Genomic DNA, 17,912 nt, shown 5'->3' on the forward strand with positions numbered 1-17,912 from the left:
TGGAGTCATGGGCCATCTTTGGGCAAGGACCTCTGCAGCATCCCAGGGAGTCTGTCCCCTGTGCTGCTAGAATGGCCACCTAGCTAGACAGAGCAATGACCTCTGGTAAACACATCCCATGACAATGGGGTCATTTTAATACCCCTGCCTGACGACCTCCAGTGGTTCAGATCAAGGGTATTGTCTGTAGCCTGATGCATGCACCAGAAACCTCAAGACTCAGTTATTACAATGTGCTCTATCTGGGGCTGCCCTCAGGCCTGGTCTGAAGGCTCCATCTGGTTCAAAACACTGCAGCTAGAATGTTGATATGGCCAGCACAGAACTTTCTCCAAAACTTGCACCGGCTGCCCAGAAGCTACTTGGCCAAACTCAAGGTTCTTGCCTTAATTTACAAGGCCCTTTAACCATTTGGGCCCAAGAGACCCAAAAGAAAAATCTTAAACGAGGAGCTTATAGGCACCCTGTGCAGCTCCCTTGGTGTCAAGCGACTGTCCGCAATCCCAGTTCCCATGGACTGCTCTGGCCTATCCCTGCACTGAAGAGGGGCCCTCATTTCTCTGACATCCCAGGTCTCCAGCTTGAACAGGTTGTTCCACTCACTCTGCACTGCAGGGCTGGGAGACCAGTGGGGACCCCCTTTAAAAGCCAGCAACCCCGCCCCCAGCCACCTCCTGCCTCATTAAACCCTGGCTCCATAGTTCCCATTGGATTCAGGTAGGAATGTCCTTTGATAACCTTTCTGCCAGCCTAAAAGACGAGACTTGAACTCGCAGCCACCTGCTGTGTTGAGGACTCCCCGCAGGCAGCAGCAGCCTCCGGGGGAAGTGCGGCTTCGGGCTTGACGAGGGGAAGGCTGCGCGACCTGGTGGCCGTTCCGGGAACAGCGCCTGGAAAGCTCCCTCCCGCTCCTGCCACCTGCTCGCCAGGAGGAAGCCCCGGAGGCGGCGAAGGCGAAGTTATTTCCAAGGGCGAGCCCCCTCCCTCCTTACCTCCCTGTTGCCCCAGTGATGCCCTGTAAGGGGAAGAGGACGAGGGGGCTCTGGGGTCCTCTTGAAGGTCTCAGGGAAAGGCCCAGGAGCACCTGTGGCTGAGGAGCCCAGGCTGTTCGGCAGGCCCCAGCAGGGACGCTTGGCTGGACGGGCTCCTCTGCCGGAGTCCCAGCGGGCGAGGTGGAGGCTCTTGTGTCCCGCGGCCTCCTTGCCAGAGCGGCGGGCGGACGGGCTGCCCACAAGGGAGGCAAGAAGCCAAGCCCCTGGCAGGCGGGCTTGGGACCTTCCTGGCGAGGCAGAGCGAAGGACTTTGCCGCTGGACTTTGCATTTGCAAGTTGCTGGGTATTTTTTGCTTGTTTGAACACTGGCTGGTAAGAATCCAAATATGTGTAGGCGGAGGGGGAGGAGCCCCTCCTGGCTTGCTGGAGGGCAGCACCAGCTGCTTGTGGGGCCCTGCTCCTGCCCAGCACCCCTTGTTAGGGGACAAGCCCACCGACGCCCAGCTGGCTGGCTCCCTCTCTCTCTGTCTCCTTCGGCGGAAAGGCCAGGGCGCCTCGCTCTCCGGAGGGGCCTCCCTGCAGCTCTCCAGCCCTGACAGGCCAGCCTCCTCAGGCAAGGCCGTGGCTGCTGCCCCACGGGGGCAAAAAGGCTCCAGCTGGAGAGAGGGAGGGGGTGGGAAGGATGGTAGGCAGGAGCCAGGCGGGGGAGGAGGGAGGTACCGGCCGGCTCCCGGCCCCCTTGCTTCTATCCTGGGGCCACCATGTGCGCCTCTGCCTGCTTGCGAGGGAGAGGGAGAAAGAGGGCGAGAGAGAGGGGAGCCTGCAACTTCTCCCATTGGCAGGGCCCGGGCAGCTCCTCCCCTTTCCCTTGCCTGCTGCTCTTTTATAAACCTGGTGCCGCTTTCGATCTCCCAGTCCTGCAGATGCACCCCGTGGGCCCTCCTGCACAGAGGCCTCCCCCGGCTGTCCCTCTGCCTTGCAAGCCCGGGGTTCCCCCTGCTTCCGCCCCTCGCGCAAGCTCCAGGCTCTCCTCCCGCCCGCCCGCCCTCCTAGGCTATGGAGCTGGGCTGGGCGTGCAGCTCCCTGCTGTGGCTGCTTTTCCTCTCCAGCCTGGCCGTCAAACTCCTGCGCGCTGACCTGTTGCTGACCCCCGGCCTGCTGCTCCAGGTGGGGCTCCTGGTCCTGCTGCAGAGCGTCAGCCGAGCCTTCCTGCCCCTGCCCCTGGGCACAGCTCTCACGGGCACCGCCTGCTGGCTTGTCTTGGCAGGGGCCACACAGAGGAAGAGGATCCCTGCGGTGGGGAGAGCCGTTCTCATCACAGGTGAGCCCAGTCAGCATCTCCGCAGGCTCTTGGCCACCCCGACACATGCTGGCTTCCCAGAATCGAGGGAATGGGAGGGAAGGAGGAACGTGCCATGCCCCTGGCCTGGCAGAACCTCTCCTGCTTTGGCTGATCCACAGAGCAGGAGGGGGACCTCCCTTGGACAGAGGCCTGTGGCATGGGGAGGCTTGTTCAGCATCTGGACCACAGGGCTGAGTCAAGGTGGCGAGAGTTCCAAAGTGAAGGGGCTGGTCTTCCTGTGCGGCTTCGCTTTCTTGCACAAGCCATTTCAGCGCCCTGCTTGCTGTGCAGGACGCCTTCCTGCAAATCACCTGCTCTCCGCCTTAGGCTTCCACAGGTGGATCTGTGGCTGGAGCTGGGCTTTGCTGTCCCTTCTTCAGGGGCCTGCTAGGTAGGGAAGACTCCTGGGCCAGGCAAAGCAGCCCAAGGACAGTGAGCATGCCACAATTGACTACCATGCAACTTAACATTTGCACTGTGTTCTATTTGTAAGGGAAATACAGAGAGTCGTTTCTGGGTCTTGTGTGTCAGGACTCAGCTTGAGAGGTTGTGCCTCATCACCAGGGAGCTCTGAGAAGTCAGTGATGCCAGTTTCCAGGAGCACTTTGTGAGGGATGGCTCTTTGTGTGGCAAAAGATGCTTCCAGCCCCTAGGGTACCCCCTGGAAGACCAGATGTCCTGCAGGAGCAGAGGACGGGGGTATCCCTGCTCTCTGAAAGGGGATGGAGTGGTGAACTGCCCCCCCCCCTCATCCCAGGTGTTGGAGAGGCCAAGGTCAATTTTATTCTTGAAGTAGTGATGAGGAGCCACTGGAGTCCCGTCCCATCCTGGGAAACCTCTTGCCTCCAGCAGACCTTGAGGGCATGGCAAGCATCTCTCTACCCCTACTTTCCTCCCTGTTCCAAGTTTTGGGGAATAGTTTAGAAGCCAGCCTGGCAGGTGTGAAGCATGTTGTTGTTCCCAAACCTTCCTGCCAGAAAGGCTAGTGAACTGAGGGTGGGCAGAGATCCACACCCCCCCTCCTGCCCCGCATTTGATTGAAGCAGCAATCTGAAACTTTTGCAGGTGAATGGCATCACAGTCCCTCTAGCTGAAATAGATGGAAGTCCCCAGCTGGTGCTCAATGGGAATTCCTCCCAAGGAAACCTGCAAAGGTTGGGCTTTGAATCAGCAGCAGAAGCGAAGGGTCTTTCCCCTTCTTGAGATTCTGGATCGGCCAGAAGAGGAGGGTGAAGAGAAGCCCTAGGGTGTCGGGAAGAACCAAGGCAGGGTTAGGTCAAGAAGATGGGCAGTGGGGCTGAGGCTAGCTCTGGGGGACATGCTGGTCAGCTGCACCATCTGCCTGCTAGAGCAATGCAAGGGCTCTTTGCAAAAGGGGTGGGGTGGGGAGGAAATTGGCCAGTCCTGCTGTGGAAATAGGGACAATTGGGATGAGGGCTCTTTGGGGTTTAGTGTCAAGTCTGTGATGGAGGAGAGGGGGCTGAGCAATATCTTGTGCCTAGTAGGGCAGGCAGTTTATAAAAAGAAAGGGATGTAGATGAGCCCCAAGTAGAGAACCCGCCTTGCAGGGACAGTGTTCCTGTCTGAATCCCGGATGGCAGATAGGGCTGAGAAGCACCCATCTCTGACTAAAACTGAGGAGCTGCTGCTGCTGCTGCTGGCAGTCAGTGTAGGCAAGACTGGCTTAATGGACTTGCCTAACTTGGAATTTGCAGTCCCTAACTGTGAAAAATGGGACCGTCTGCTTACATATCACATATGCTGGTGCCAGCCCCTGACAGTGTTGGCAGTGGGGATAAAAAGAAATCAACTAGTAGTCAAGTTGCTCATGGTGGGGGTGGGGACACAAGCTGCAGAGACAGTGCACCTCTGAGTACCAGGTATGTGGGAGCTACAGATACAAGGCGGTGAGCATCACCTTGATGCATTTTCTGCTTTGGAGCTTCTCTGAGGCACACAAGCAGCAATGCCGCTTATCTGCCCAGTAGCACCCCCCCCCCTTGGGGAAAGTGCTCTTTGTGGCACCTGAAAGACAAACACATTTGTCACGGCAGAAGCTTTTGGGAGCTAGAGATGCTTGAAGTGGTGTCCTGAGTGGTGCATGTCTGCATGTTTGAGTATACGCATGGTTGGTGGGGATTGTTAACAGTGAGGTCAGAAAGAAATGAAACGCAGAAAGTACAGATAGTGGTAATTACTGTATGAACAGGGTTCATTCACAGAAGTCTGCTGCATTGAAAACACTGACGTCCTGGCACTGGTGAGCCAATTAACGTACGTTGTGTGATAAGATTCCATAGTGCTGATACTGTCCACCAGTGATAACTTCTTGAAGAATTGTAATTCAGCGGTTTCACGTTGCAGAGTCGCCCTTTGAAGTCCATCACTGGCTTTTGAATATTGCCATTCCTGGTGTTAGATTTGCATGCTGATTTGTTTGTTCTGCGTAGAATGTGGAAGAGCATTGCCTCCCAAGACCTGTCGGGGGGGGGGGGGGCGTCATTGCCCAGCATGGGCTGTGGTTTCAGTTGGGAACTGTTTTTTTTCTTTTAGGTCTGCCTTGTAGTAGAAGATTCGTAGGTTACCAGGAGCCTTCACCACCTCCTCTCTTTTTTCACTCGGCTGAAACTGTGATGTTTAAGTGATTTGAAACAACACCTAAACAAACAGAGTCACTTTCCTGGTGGGCAGTGATGACCTCTGGACCTGCCCCAGGGGCTGATCTTGTCTGGCCCTTTGTGCCCATCTCTCAGTCTGTAATGTTTTGTTGTTGTGTGCTTGGGTACATTGATGATGAACGGACATGGTTATACCTTTGGGCTAAGCTCCCATTGTCTGCAGGGTATTGTTCCACCCAGAGCACACCACGATATCTGTTGTCACCAGTCAAGCCCTGCAATACATCTGTGTCTGTTTGGATTCTCTGGACACAGACTCGCACCAGGTGTTGTGTTCTCCGATGCTGGAGCACAGGGGCGGGGCGGACAAGCAAGACTGGAAGCTGGTCAAAGTTTGCTGGACCAGTTTGTAAAAAAAAAAAAATAAAAAAAAAAATCAGGCAGGCAGGATATAAATTTTATAAAATGAATAAATGTATAAGCTCCAGAGCCTGGAAGGGCCAACCCTGGGGCTGAAGACAGGCCCTCCTTCCTTTGTTCCATAGCTTTCTTCCCGGCACTTCCCGAGTGGTGATGTGGGTGGGAGACACCTGGTTCTTCCAGCTCATAGGAAGATGTCTTTGAGGGTCCAGGATCTAGCCCTATAGTCCCGGGGCTTCTGGAAGGTTTCTCTTGAGAGTTCTTGGCATTCCCTGGGGACAGGGAGGAAAGTGTTAGAAAGCTAACAGGAGAGCCTGTGATAGAGATAGGATTGACGATAACCAGGAATGAGCTTTCAAGATACATTTTTATTTTTCCACCAATGTCACTTGCTTCTGTTCTTCTCCTTTCCATGCTGACCTGTCACAGGCTTTAGATCCTCTCTGATCCTGTAGCAGCCTCTGCCCTTTTATGAAAAAGTTGGCAGTGGGGGGTACAGTTATAACCCAGTTCCACACACCAGGGAGGCCTCCTGTATCCAGGCTGGATGCTGGGCCCTTGTGCCCGGGTGAGCTCTCACAAGGAGAAGGAATTCCTACTGGCACTTGCTTCAGCAAGGTCCATGGGGTGGTGAGTGGGGGGTGGTTGGACGCAGCTGTTCAAGCCCTTCCGCTTGAGCCTCCCTGATGCAGAGTTCCTCGCTGGAGAGGGATTCCATACTCTGCTTGTTGCAAGTACTTTGCCTGCTGCCAGATTAGGGGTGGTCCCTTGGTCTTCCCTTGCTTTTTCATACCCCTCCTCAACCATCTTGCCAAAAATCTTGCATGTCAAAATCTGGGAGTTGCTTCTAGGTCACCTCTTTTTTCTTCCAACTCTTGCATCCTAGTTAGTCTTCCGTGCATCACTTGAGGAAACCCCCAGAGATCATTCTGTTTCCACATGCTTCCAAACATTTATTTGACCTGTTGCTGCCTTTGGTCCAACAGGTCTGGCAGGTTTTTGAAACCATCAAAGAATCTGTGCAACCTGTTTGACCAGAGGCAAAAGTAGGGTGGGCACGCAGACCACATGCAGTGATGCCTCTTTCAACCAGCCTTTCGCTTTTTGAAAAAACAACCCTCTGCCTGGGCTTCAGGTGGCCCCCTCACTTGCCAGGGGACTTCATCCAGTTCACTTGGGGTTGACTCAGTGAGCACAGCAGGAGTTACCCTGTCCTTCCCATGGCTTCCTCTTGCCTCAGAGCCTTCTCTACCCTCTGTGGTGGGGATGGAGAACTCAGGCTCCGAATGCCAAAGGGTGTCCAAATGTGAAAATAAACACTGTTCCTGCTGATGCATCAAATAACATTTCATGGGACACTTAAGATTGCTATGGGCCATGAAGGGACACGCAAATATTTGCTATATCTGAAGACCAAGAAGAAAAGAATGAGGGTACGCCGGGGTGTCTGGGTGTGGGTGCTGTTCTCAAATCCCAATTAAGTTTCCAGGGCTGTGTAAGCTGGCGTCATTTTTGTAAGCTGCTTTGGGTCCAATATTGATGGAGATAAGTAGGATATAAGTTGCTAAAATTTAAAATAAAATCAGAAACTAATGTTCGAAGCAGATCTTGTTTCACAGAAACAAAGTATGAACTCATGGCTAGCAACTAGCTCAGGTTCCAGAGCTTCCCTTTGTGAAAAGATTAGGATTTTGTAACATTCTTGGGTACAACAACACCCCACTTTTAGGGAGCCTCCTGGAGCCATGAAGAAGCAGTGGTGAGATAGCCTGATTCAGTCAGTCCCAGGTAGATGGAGGTCCCACAATCTCTCCTGTTTCCCCTTGAGCAGTGCAAGCTCTCCTTGCAGCTACCGCTGCGCTGGTGCTGCAAACAACTGAACAGGCCAGAGCCCTGGCTTGGCCTCCCTGTGTGTGTGTGTGTGTGTGTGTGTGTGTGTGTGCCTGCCTGCCAGTTATGGACAAGGAAGGAAGGAAGGAGCTGAGGCTGGGAAGAAGCCCCTTTTGACAAGGGGCCAGAGCCCAAGATAGTGTAAACCTGAACAAGTCACTCTTTGGAGCCATCAGCATCAGGACCAAAAGCCCTTCTTGTCTCAAAGAAGGATGGAGGCAGCTGGGAAGATCTTGAGATGCTTCTTGGTAAGTGAAGCATTCTGATGCCTCTTTTTGCACAGCCACCCACAGCCCACCAGCCCCTCAATCCCTCTGGCCCACAAAACCAGACAAAGGCTGGTTGGTGCTCACACCTTGAGGCTGACACTGAGAGGAGGGCTCGGCAGTGGCCCACCATGACGCAGCAAGCACAGTTTTCTCTGGAGAGTCAGCAGTTGGGGGAGAAGCTGCACATTTCATGGGAGAGCCACGAGGGGATCTCTTGGTCTTTTCATTCCAGTACGACTGCAAGTGTTGGTGTGCAGGCTCTGACTTTGATCGTATGCTTGCTGGTGGTGGGGATGCTTAACTCTTCCCTCATCAAAATTGCTCCCTTAGATCAGGTCTAAGTCCCATGGAGAGAAGATTGTATTTCTTCCTCCCACCCCCAGCAGCATTTTTTTGGGGGGGTGTCACATCAGGCATTCAGCCCCCCCCATAACTGCTCAATTAAACATGTCTGAGCCATCACCTCAAGAGAGTGGGGTGCCTTCCATGACTTAATGTGTCAGAGTTCAAGCCCCACATTTTCTGACCACCATGAGACACCAGTGATGGTTCCTTCGTCCTTCCTTCCTTCCTCCCCTCCCCTCCCCTCCCCTCCCCTTCACATCTGTGGCCTTTATTCCTGTCCCAGTGCAACTGAGGGAGATCAGCTGGGCCCCCTGGAAGGCAGGGAGGGGCACCCAGTCCAGGAGAGGCTGGGCTGACTTTGGGCAGGCTATCCGCCTGGGCGCTTGCATATCTTGGTCTCCTCTCTAGCCAGAGAGATGGAAATGAATTGTCATGAATACTGCCAGGGAGGAGGAGATCAGAGGCATTGTCTCTGCGTTATTCTATGCCAGGGCTGAGTGGCTCTCTCTTCTCCACTGCTCTGCTGGCAGGAGATGTTGACTGCATCCTTCACATGTGTGCATTGGGGTACGTCCCTCCACACATGAATACTTTCAGTTTTATGCCTCCAAAATCTGTCCCAGTGTTTCTGCACTGTTTCTAGTGTGTGGCTCACGGAGGATGTGCTCATGCTACGTGTGGCTGTCCCTGCCCTTCAGTTGGCACATCCCCACCCACCAGCAGTTCCAGAAACCTGAGGTTGCTTGTGGTCACGCATACAGGTACTTTGTTTACTTCTGCATGCAAACCTTTTTTTTTTAAAAAAAAAAAAAGTAATACAAGTTTCCTGATATGCCAGAGCAGTAGAAAAAAAAGAATGTGCCCGTCTGGCTTCGAGTCAGGCCAGAATTTGAAGCTACTCCTGTGAAAAGCCTGCCCCTTCCTTTCCTCCCCTTTTGCTTTTCCGTCTCTGGCACCTGCAAGGGCAGATTTTATTATTATTTTTCCATATTATTTTCAAGCGCAGTTCTGTGCAAGTGAGCTGCTTGAAAATAAAAATAACCACAAACATGACTTCAGCAACAACCGGTGAAAAAGGCAGGCTGCATCAATTCCTTTAGGCTGATGGAAGCATAATGGCAGGGGACATGTCAGCCACACATGCTGAGAAAAACACCCATCCACACAATGTACGTCCACAGTCCACAGTGGTTTTATATTGAATTTTCTACCCTAATCAGATTGGCTTAATTGGATGAGGAGAATTGTGTGTACATTACAAAATACTTACAACAACAGAGACACGAGCAGCTTCAAATGCATATAAATCTCCATTGTGGACAAGCCGAAAAGCCTATTATTATTATTATTTTGACAGGATGAGGTGTTCACTGCAAACTGGAATAAAGTGTGTGTTCAAATTACTACAGATGGCTGCTGTGTTCCATGGGCACTCCCTCCCCCACTTTGCATTTCCCCTGTCCAATGCTGGAGTTTTGCTTCTGATTCAGCTTTATGATGGAGCTACATGATAGCATCCAAAGGCAAGTCCAATTGAGAGTAAGAGGCTCCTTTCTCCTCCACTCTGGGAAGGAAATGATGGCTAGGAATGATGGCTGGGAGTCCTTGCCATTGCTGCCAGGGCTGAAATAGGAGCAAAACTGTGGCCAGCTGTACACAAAGAGGCTGTGAAGTCTTTCTGCTATCAAGGCTCCCTCTTGGAGCTGAGTATAATATTTGACTCTTTTACCCTGGCTTTAAATAGAAATTCTGGGCTGTGGTCCCCTCCAGCTCAAAGTTTGACCCATGTGGACCAGAGCCCAACATATCTGCACTTGTGAGTCCAATGGAGAAGATGTGGGGCCTGCCTGTCTTGGCTATTTGGAATGGAGATCTTGCAGTAGAAGAGTCACTTGGCTTTGCAACTTTCTCAACAGGGGCCCGAGCTTAGTTTCGCTCATACTTAGAAATGAGTTTTGAGTCACTTTAGGGAGACACCCAGGTTTTATTCTTGGCCTTTCCCATTCATGCTCAAGGACACTTTGGTTGAGAGAGCCCTCTTAGTTTTCAGCCACAGAAGGAACAGGTTAAAATTCCCATCATGGGTCAAGCCCACAGTGTGGTTACTGGTGGATGAAGAATTGATGTCACCAACAAATGTTCAAATCTTTCATCTTTTGGGTTGTAAGTTAGTCTGTGTTCTCATGCGCAATTCTGAGATGGTTTAGGAAAAACAGGACAAATTTGTCCAATTTGGGCAGTTTCTGTGGTCAACATGTTTCAGTTTAAAAATGGATGGTCCAAAACAGTGGTAAAATCAGTAAGTTCTAGGATCTGATGCCCCTGGGGTTCCATCAGAGCTTGCACTGCCCTGGTTCCCACCAAACTAAACTATGCTTGTAAGCTTCCTTTTAAATAGGCGCCTTGTTCTCGTTGCTTCATCAGGTTCAAGCTCTTGTTTGCTAACTACTGATGGAAGTGTTGCAGTGTTTGGTTAAGGAACTCTTACTTGAACTTCTGTTCTTTTGCGCTTCCTTTGTTTGTTTGAATTAAGCTTAGTCTATTGTAAAACTTTGCCTCTTTCTTTAATGTTCACGTGTATCGTTCGAGGGACCCAAATGGTGGCCAGGCCATCACTACATCTTGTGTGAGTATCAGTCCCACAGTTTAACTCTGTGCTGTGTGAAGCATTTTCTTTTCTCTGGCCTGGATCCTCCAAATTGAGCTCTGTTGGAAGTCCACAAGCTCTACTCTTAAGAGAGACAGAGGGAAACTTGCCTCTGTCCACTTTTTCAATGCCAGGGCTAATTCTATGCACCTCTGTTATCTTCACACTTACCTTTTCCACACTAAGAAACCCCAAACCTTTCCTCTATTCCCTCAAGAATCCCGTTGGTCCTTTGCTGAACCTTTTGCAGCTCTACAATATCCTTTTAGATGTGAGCTAACCAGAACTATACTTACACAGTCTTGCCAGTGTGGTCACTTAATAGATTGGTATACAGTAGTGGCATTATGATATCATCAGCTTTATTTTCAATTCCTTTCCCAGTGATCCCTAAGCATGGGTTTTAATGGCCAAGTTGTTCACCAGGGCCAGATGATTTAAGCACTGGCCCAACTGCACTGGCTGCCAGTTAGTTTCTGGGCCCAATTCAGAGTGTTGTTTTTGACCTATAAAGCAGCAGTACCTCAAGGACTGCCCCTCTCCATATGAACTGACCTGGACCATACAATAATAATCCAAGGCCTCTCTTTGTGTGCCCCCTCCATGATTGGCCCAAAGGGTGACAACACGAGAATGGGCATTTTCTGTGGTGGCTCCATGTTTGTGGAATGCCTTTCCCTAGGATGGCTCACTTGGCCCCTTCATTACATATCTTCAGATGCCAGGCCAAAACTTTCCTCTATAACCAGGCCTTTTAGAAGTGGGTGGGATGTTTTTAATGTATTTCTCATTCCTCTTGGTTTTAATGTACCGTACCTATGTGGGGTCTACTGTCTGTTTGTTTGCTTGTAAGTCACTTTGGGTTGCCCTGGGTACATACATACATACACGTTTTTCAAAGCTGCCACAAATCGGTCCAGCACCGTCACTGAGCTATCTGCTGTGACCCCAAGGTATCGTTGCTGGTCAGTCACTGCCAGTTCAAACTGCAGGGACATAGGTGTGAAATGAAGATACCTTTTTGCTCACTATACACTCATTCATTCATTCATTCATTCATTCATTCCCCACCTTTCACCCTAAGGTCCTACTTACATTGAATTGCATTTGTATTTTAATGCCCATTCAACTGGTTTGGATAAATCCTTCTGGAGCTCCTCAGAATCCTTCCCCTCCCCTGAACAAATTGATATTGTCAACAAACTTAGTTACCTAAGTGCTCATTCCTCACTCTAGCTCATTTATGAACAAATTACCATAGACCTCTACTACTCAAAGCACAATGATTCAATACTGATCATTGGGAGGCTCCACTTCCTACATCCCTCCATTCAGAAAGCTATTCACTTATTCCTACTCTTCACTTCCTGTTCTTTAATCGCTTACTGATCCAGAAGAGGTCCTGCCCTCATGACTGCTAAGCTTACTCAGGAGTCTTGGGTGAGGTCTTTGTTGAACTGCTCACCTCTAACTATATGCTTGTTGACACTCTCAAAGAGCTCCCAGTGAGTTAGTGAGACAGGAGCCCAGGGCAGCAAATGTTTCTCTGATTAAAGAGCAAAAATCAAATAAAAATATATTTAAAACTATTTTAAACACCTAAAAACAATAAAATGCAAACAAAAACAAATAAATCAAATTGAAGAACAGATGTAACCAAATCATGTGTCAGTGGGACAGCCCACTGTAACAAATGTTTTCAGCATATATTGTACATTGTTGGTGTCTGCCTAATATCAATAGGCAGGGAGTTCCAAAGCAGAGGTTTTGCTACCCTCAAGGAATGACTCCTTACAAACGTGGGATGGATATTGTGTGAGACTTTTAAGATATATTGCCTGGTTTTAATGGGGGAAGGCTGGAGGGTGCTGAGAACTGGATGGGAGAAAAGCAAGACTTCATTCCTCTTGGCCCAGCACTTGTCTCTCCAATGGAGAAAGATAGAGTGTTGTTTGTTTGTCACAGAGGAAGGAGTGAAGGTGCTGAATGTTGTCAAAAATAAAGCGCTTCAGCATTTTCTAGTGCTAAACAGAGGGGTGAAAAAAAGTGCTTCCCAAATGTTCTAATTAATAAAATAATAAAAATCTAGGCTTTTTAGTCTCTGTGGGAAAATGTGGAGGTATCCATGTTTTCTTTTTACCTTTTCAGCCCTGCCCAAATTTGTTAAAGCTCTTTTCAAGTGTCCTGCAGCCTGAGACTTTCTCTGCTGAGCTGCTGGGAGTTATAGCCCAAAGCCTCTGGGGATTGGCTGGTATCTGCCCCCCCCCCCATAAAAACCCCACTGTCTTCTCTGGGTGAATAGGGGGCTTGTCTATCTTCTCCCCCAAATGTACTGTTGAGAGTAAAGCCTCTGTTTCCACTTAAGAGTAGCAGGATCCACCCAGGGCTGCTTGGGTAAGATTTGCTTATCAATGGAGCATTTTAGTGTTAATGTTATTGTTTATACTTTTCCCTCATTTTTTACAAGGTATCTCAAAGTGAGTTACAAAATATTAAAATACAGAACAGCTCCCTGCTCCTACTGCCATCCCTTCCACTGGGATAGAGTTCGGCTTCCTCTTCTGTGTTGGTGCATCTTTCATGGACACCTGCCTTTCCTTTCTCCCTCATGAGCATGTTTAAAAATTAAACTTTCAGAAGCAATTCTACATTTAAAAAACCACACACACCAGATTATTGAGCTCCAGCAAATCACAATCATGAAATCGTATATAAATATAGTCCTTCCAATTAATAAGATAACTTATAAATAGTCGTGACATTTTCCAGAGACTATATCTTAAAGGTTTCCCAGCTATTTTCCTCCCAGTCGCCTCTGGGTGTTTGCTGCCTTGTTGTTCCAGGAGAAAGGAGGATCCCCAGTTAACACTGCCCATCCTTTCGCCTTCTTTCTCTGACTCTCAGCTACAGCATCATGCATGCTCCACCCTGTATTCAGACAAGCCAGCCATCTGTTCCTTCCATTCCTGGCATGTGCCCTCCCCTCCCCAGGCTGCAGCAGTGTATAGACAAAAAGTTGTATCTAGTCTTTCATGAAGATTGGTGTCTTTAAAGTACCCAGATGGAATAATCCAAAGGAAATCCATTGGAAACGTGAGAAGACAAACATGTTATTTCCTTGCTTATTTTTACTTCTTTAGAGGCAAAATGCCCCCGACATTCCTTGACATCCCTATCCTTCCAATTCCTCTGTCCAAAGTCTCTCCTCCCTGTTGCCTCCTGAGGGCTGACCCCTACCCCTTCGTACCCATCTCTCCAATGCCTCTCACCCAGCCAGAGCAGCCCACTCCCTCCCTTCTCCTTTCAGCCAGGGTAAGAATGGCATTGACTTGCGGAAAACCCTGTGCAAATTTCAGCAGAGTGTAGCTGTGTGTCTCCTGTGTCTGTGAAGCAGTCTTTGAAGTGGTGGTGGTGGAGGGGCTCCCCAAGGTCTGTCGCTCTCCAGCTAACGCCAGGTTGTCTCTCTTCATGTGTAGATGGGCCCCCCCCCACCTGTGCAAGGTGAGAAGCTGGAGCCAAACAGCCCGGCAGCATCAGCACAAGGAAGCTGGAAGGTAAAGTGGAAGCTCTTTTGTGCAGCCTCTTCTCTTGGAGAGCCCCGGATGGCTTTGTCCTCCTCCTGCCTCTGCCAAATAGCTCTCTATAGTCAAGACCATTTGTGGCTTCTGGCTTGTGCTGTTGATGGCCTGGAAGGAGGGGATCTTGGGGAAGAAGCCTCAGGAAAAAGCAAGAGGGGAAATCGTAAGAGCAACATCAACAACAATAGTGACCAGCCTTTATCTTGTGCTGGTGAGCGTTCAGTGCGCTTCAAGCATATGAGCACACACTTAGTTTCTCAGCCACAGGGTACAGAGCTGAGGCTGACAGGAATTTCCTTTCTCGGCTTGCTTAGGAGAGCTAGCATTGGATCCAGGGACTTGTGCCACCAGCTGCCATTCCGAGTTACTGCTACCTCTGCTGTGTGCTGCTAGGTCTCTGCCTCACTTGTAGAGTTGGAGAGGGCAGGGCACGTCAGGGCTTGGCCTGCACCTCTGCAAGCATCACTAGTGCACCCACCACCTGACACTGCATGGCTCAGGGGCGCCTAAAAACACTTGCAGTGCCTGGTGGGGAAAGTCCACCACTGTCGATTTCAGGAAAAAATATTCCCGCCTTGCTCTTCTGGAGCTGGTCTGTTGGCTCTGTGTTGGAGCAGGGGGCATCCGCTTGCTTCCTATTGAGACACCTCAGGACCTGCCTTAAAGGTTGTTATAGGGCTCCACTGCTTGAAAGCACTAGGCAAATGTGAAGTGTTGTTACAATGCCACCCAAGTTTAGCTTTAGTTGCCTGCCTCGGGAAGGTTGTGCAGGGCTCACCCACTCTGGGGGGGGGCAATGGGCGCATTTGGGGTGCTGAGGGAGTGCTGTGGGCACCAGGGGTGGCATGGCTGTTGTGGGGAGGAGTGTGTGCATGGCATCACACACAACGGCTGCCACATCTTGCAGGAGATGAGGCAGAGAATGGTGTGAGACTGCCACTTTGGACTCTGGTATAGGAGGGAGGGAATAGGATGCAAGAAGGAGAGGAAAAGCACCTCCAACAGCTACCACTGCACTTGCCCACAGGGAAAAGCTCTTTGCACCTCTCCTCTGTTGAGAACGGAGCAGAGGGAGGGTGCCCAGTCCTGGTATCCAGTGAAAAGCTGGCATGTTTAAGGGGGTATGAGAGGCTGAGGGGGGTATTGTACATTTCTGAGGGGATATTTTCTGAGCCCATTCACAGGCACCGTATGATGTATTGAATGGCACACTGGCACCCCTGGGTGTCATTTTGATGACCCCTGCCTTAGGGTGAAGAAGTACCAGGACTAAATAAATAAGGGGCAGCCCAAAGGCCACTTCTCCAGAAGAGCTGCTGTTCTGAAGTCTCAAGTGGTATCCTTGACTTGGTGCTTTCTATCCCTTCTAGAAAGATAGAAGGAATTCATGGTCCTTTATGGGCAGACTGCCAAGCTGGCAGTGACATCTGTCTGTAGCTATTGACCTATAAGGGCTGTTGCTGAGATGGGTTCACCTGTTCATCGCTTGGACTGGAAATACTTTTTGGAGTGCCACTCTGAGGCTAGCATCCCCAGCAGGATTGCACAGGTATTTCAGATCATTGCATAGGACAGCTGCTGGGCTGGTAAAACGGCTTTAGGACTAGACACCCAAACATCACCTCTGGTTTGGCGTGAGGTGCTTTTTCCCTGAGAAAGGCAAGCAGTGGTCCTCATTTGACCTATTGGCAGGAGTTAGACATGTGGGGAGATTTGCAGTTTTTTGTTCCCCACCTGTAAGACTTGGAGCCACCTTAATGCTTGTTTGCACTTCTAAATGCCCAGCCCCCAGTGGTGGGGCTTATGGGCTCCCCTAAAATTCATTGAGGAGAGAAGCAGAAGGAGAAGTTCCAGACCAAGAAGAGGGCAACGGAGGGAGGGAATCTGCTTTGCTCTGACCTGCAGCTAACCCTGGGCAGGAAGCGGCTTTCTGCTGACTAATCCAAGGCATCTTTGAGCCCGCTCTGGACTTGCTCACTGGTCAGCCTTTCCCTGCACATGCTCATAGGAGCTTTGTTCCTATGATTGACCCTGTGACAGGCATCAAGACCACGCAGGTTGCTGGGCTGATGCCTGGCTTCCAGGCTGGACCCCAATCCTCTGTCAGGGATGTGTGCGCCGATAGTCAGAAGAGAAGGGCTCCCCACCACCAGAAGTCACAGGGGCTTCTCAAGTCTGTCCTCTACTTTGCGGATTAGCTGCCCAGGACAGCTCCTTAACAGGCATTGGCACTGCTGTGGCCCACAGCCAGCATCTGGTGCTCCAGGGCAAACTGGGCAACTTCCCGCGGCACTACACTTCGCATTAGCACCTGCAACCAATGCACAGCTTTGGCAACACTTCAGTTTCTTCATTAAGTGTAATATTCAAGAAATGTACTGCAATTTAGATGTAGGGCAATTTCTCAGTGTACCTGTGTCTGGAGAGGTTATTTTCAAAGTTGACATTTGATGAAAGAATTACCTGCTCTCTTTTGCATTGCAAGAATGCCCAGCATTGGGGGAGGTTTGGATTACAGTGATTTGATTAGGATGTTTCTTCCAAGGCGGCTTCCAAAAGTTCATTTCATTACACACGGTCCTGGAGCATCGACTCTTCCATGATTAATTGCTATGTCATTATTTATCAGTGAGCTCGCTGTCACCAATTCCCCATAGGTCCCTCCTAGCATGATATCACACAATATGCTTTTTAGGCTTGTTATTTATTTATTTGTTTATTATTTATTTTCTCTTTCTGTTGACGTGCTCTAGTAATGGGTGGCTTTAATTACTCTCACATGGATGGGGCAAATGTGTGTTCACTGGTCACTGCTGTCTCTTCCAAACGTTAGTTGTTTGCAAGAGCTGCATCTGGAAGGAGGAGCAGGTTGGGCTGGAAGATGGCTGGCTCCGGGGCTGCCTGGCAAGGGCCCATCCATCTGCCAGAGACACTTGGCATCTGCTCTTGGGTGTGGGAGGAAGACAAACAGCTGCCTTCATGCTTGAAATCAAGTTACTGTCCACAAAGCGGCTGTGTGGCCAGCTCCCAAATTGGATGAGGATGGGGATGATGGCAGTCTCTCCCCCCCCCCCCCCGCTGGAGATGCTGGATGGAGGAAGGCAAAAATGGGCCATCAAAGAGGCATTTCAGAGCCTCCGGGGATGTGATGTGGGAACACTGCTTCGGGGAAATGGTGGCACTCTTAATCTTGATCTGCGCGTGATGTTCTTTCTTACCTGCCTGGCCCTGAGAGTGTCTACGAAGGGGAAGGAGGCAGTTGCCTGGAAGCGTGTGTGTGCTCAAAAGGAAGCAAGAGCGACACTCTCTCTATTGTGGTTCTGGTGCCAGTAGATGCGCCTGCTCAAGCAGGTGGCCCTGGAATTGCCTCAAAGGAGCCCCAATGCTGCATGCCCTGCAGGTTTGGGGATCACTGCCCTCCCAGCAGGAGGAAGTAACCCCTCCAGTGGGCTCTCCTCCTGGGTGCTGGGCTCCAGGTCCCCAAAGTGTGAAAGGGGCCTTTGGAAGGGAAGGGGTGGCCTTGCACATTTCAGGCTCATGTTCATTGGAGATGGAAGGGTGTGCAGCTCATAGTCCCTTTCAGTAATGCAGCTAGAAGAGTTTAAGAGCTCAGAGTTCTCTTTTTTAAAAAAAACGGATAGTTCCACAATTTAAAATCCCTAAAAATCACATTCATTCTAGGATGAAATGGAGTTCGCTTTGGCTGTCCCAAACACATTTATTTTGGGATAAGCACCTTTTGGTTGTAGAAAAGGATAGCGTACCTTTAAACCTAAAACATTAATCTGCATAATCTGTAACCTTGCTTGTG

At 50.2% G+C, this 17,912-nt stretch overlaps 1 protein-coding gene across 1 annotated transcript in view; it reads left to right on the plus strand.

Moving 5' to 3' along the window:
* The first annotated feature begins 1,696 nt into the window (after positions 1-1,696).
* HSD11B2 (hydroxysteroid 11-beta dehydrogenase 2) overlaps positions 1,697-17,912 on the plus strand; it is a 31,097-nt gene continuing 14,881 nt past the window's right edge. The window contains exon 1 of the mRNA XM_081202338.1: positions 1,697-2,313. Coding sequence (XP_081058464.1) covers positions 2,049-2,313 — 265 coding nt within the window. The 5' untranslated portion in view covers positions 1,697-2,048. The remainder of the gene's footprint in view (positions 2,314-17,912) is intronic.

Source organism: Podarcis bocagei (genome assembly GCF_964188305.1).
Source record: "Podarcis bocagei genome assembly, chromosome: 7".
NCBI lineage: Eukaryota > Metazoa > Chordata > Lepidosauria > Squamata > Lacertidae > Podarcis > Podarcis bocagei.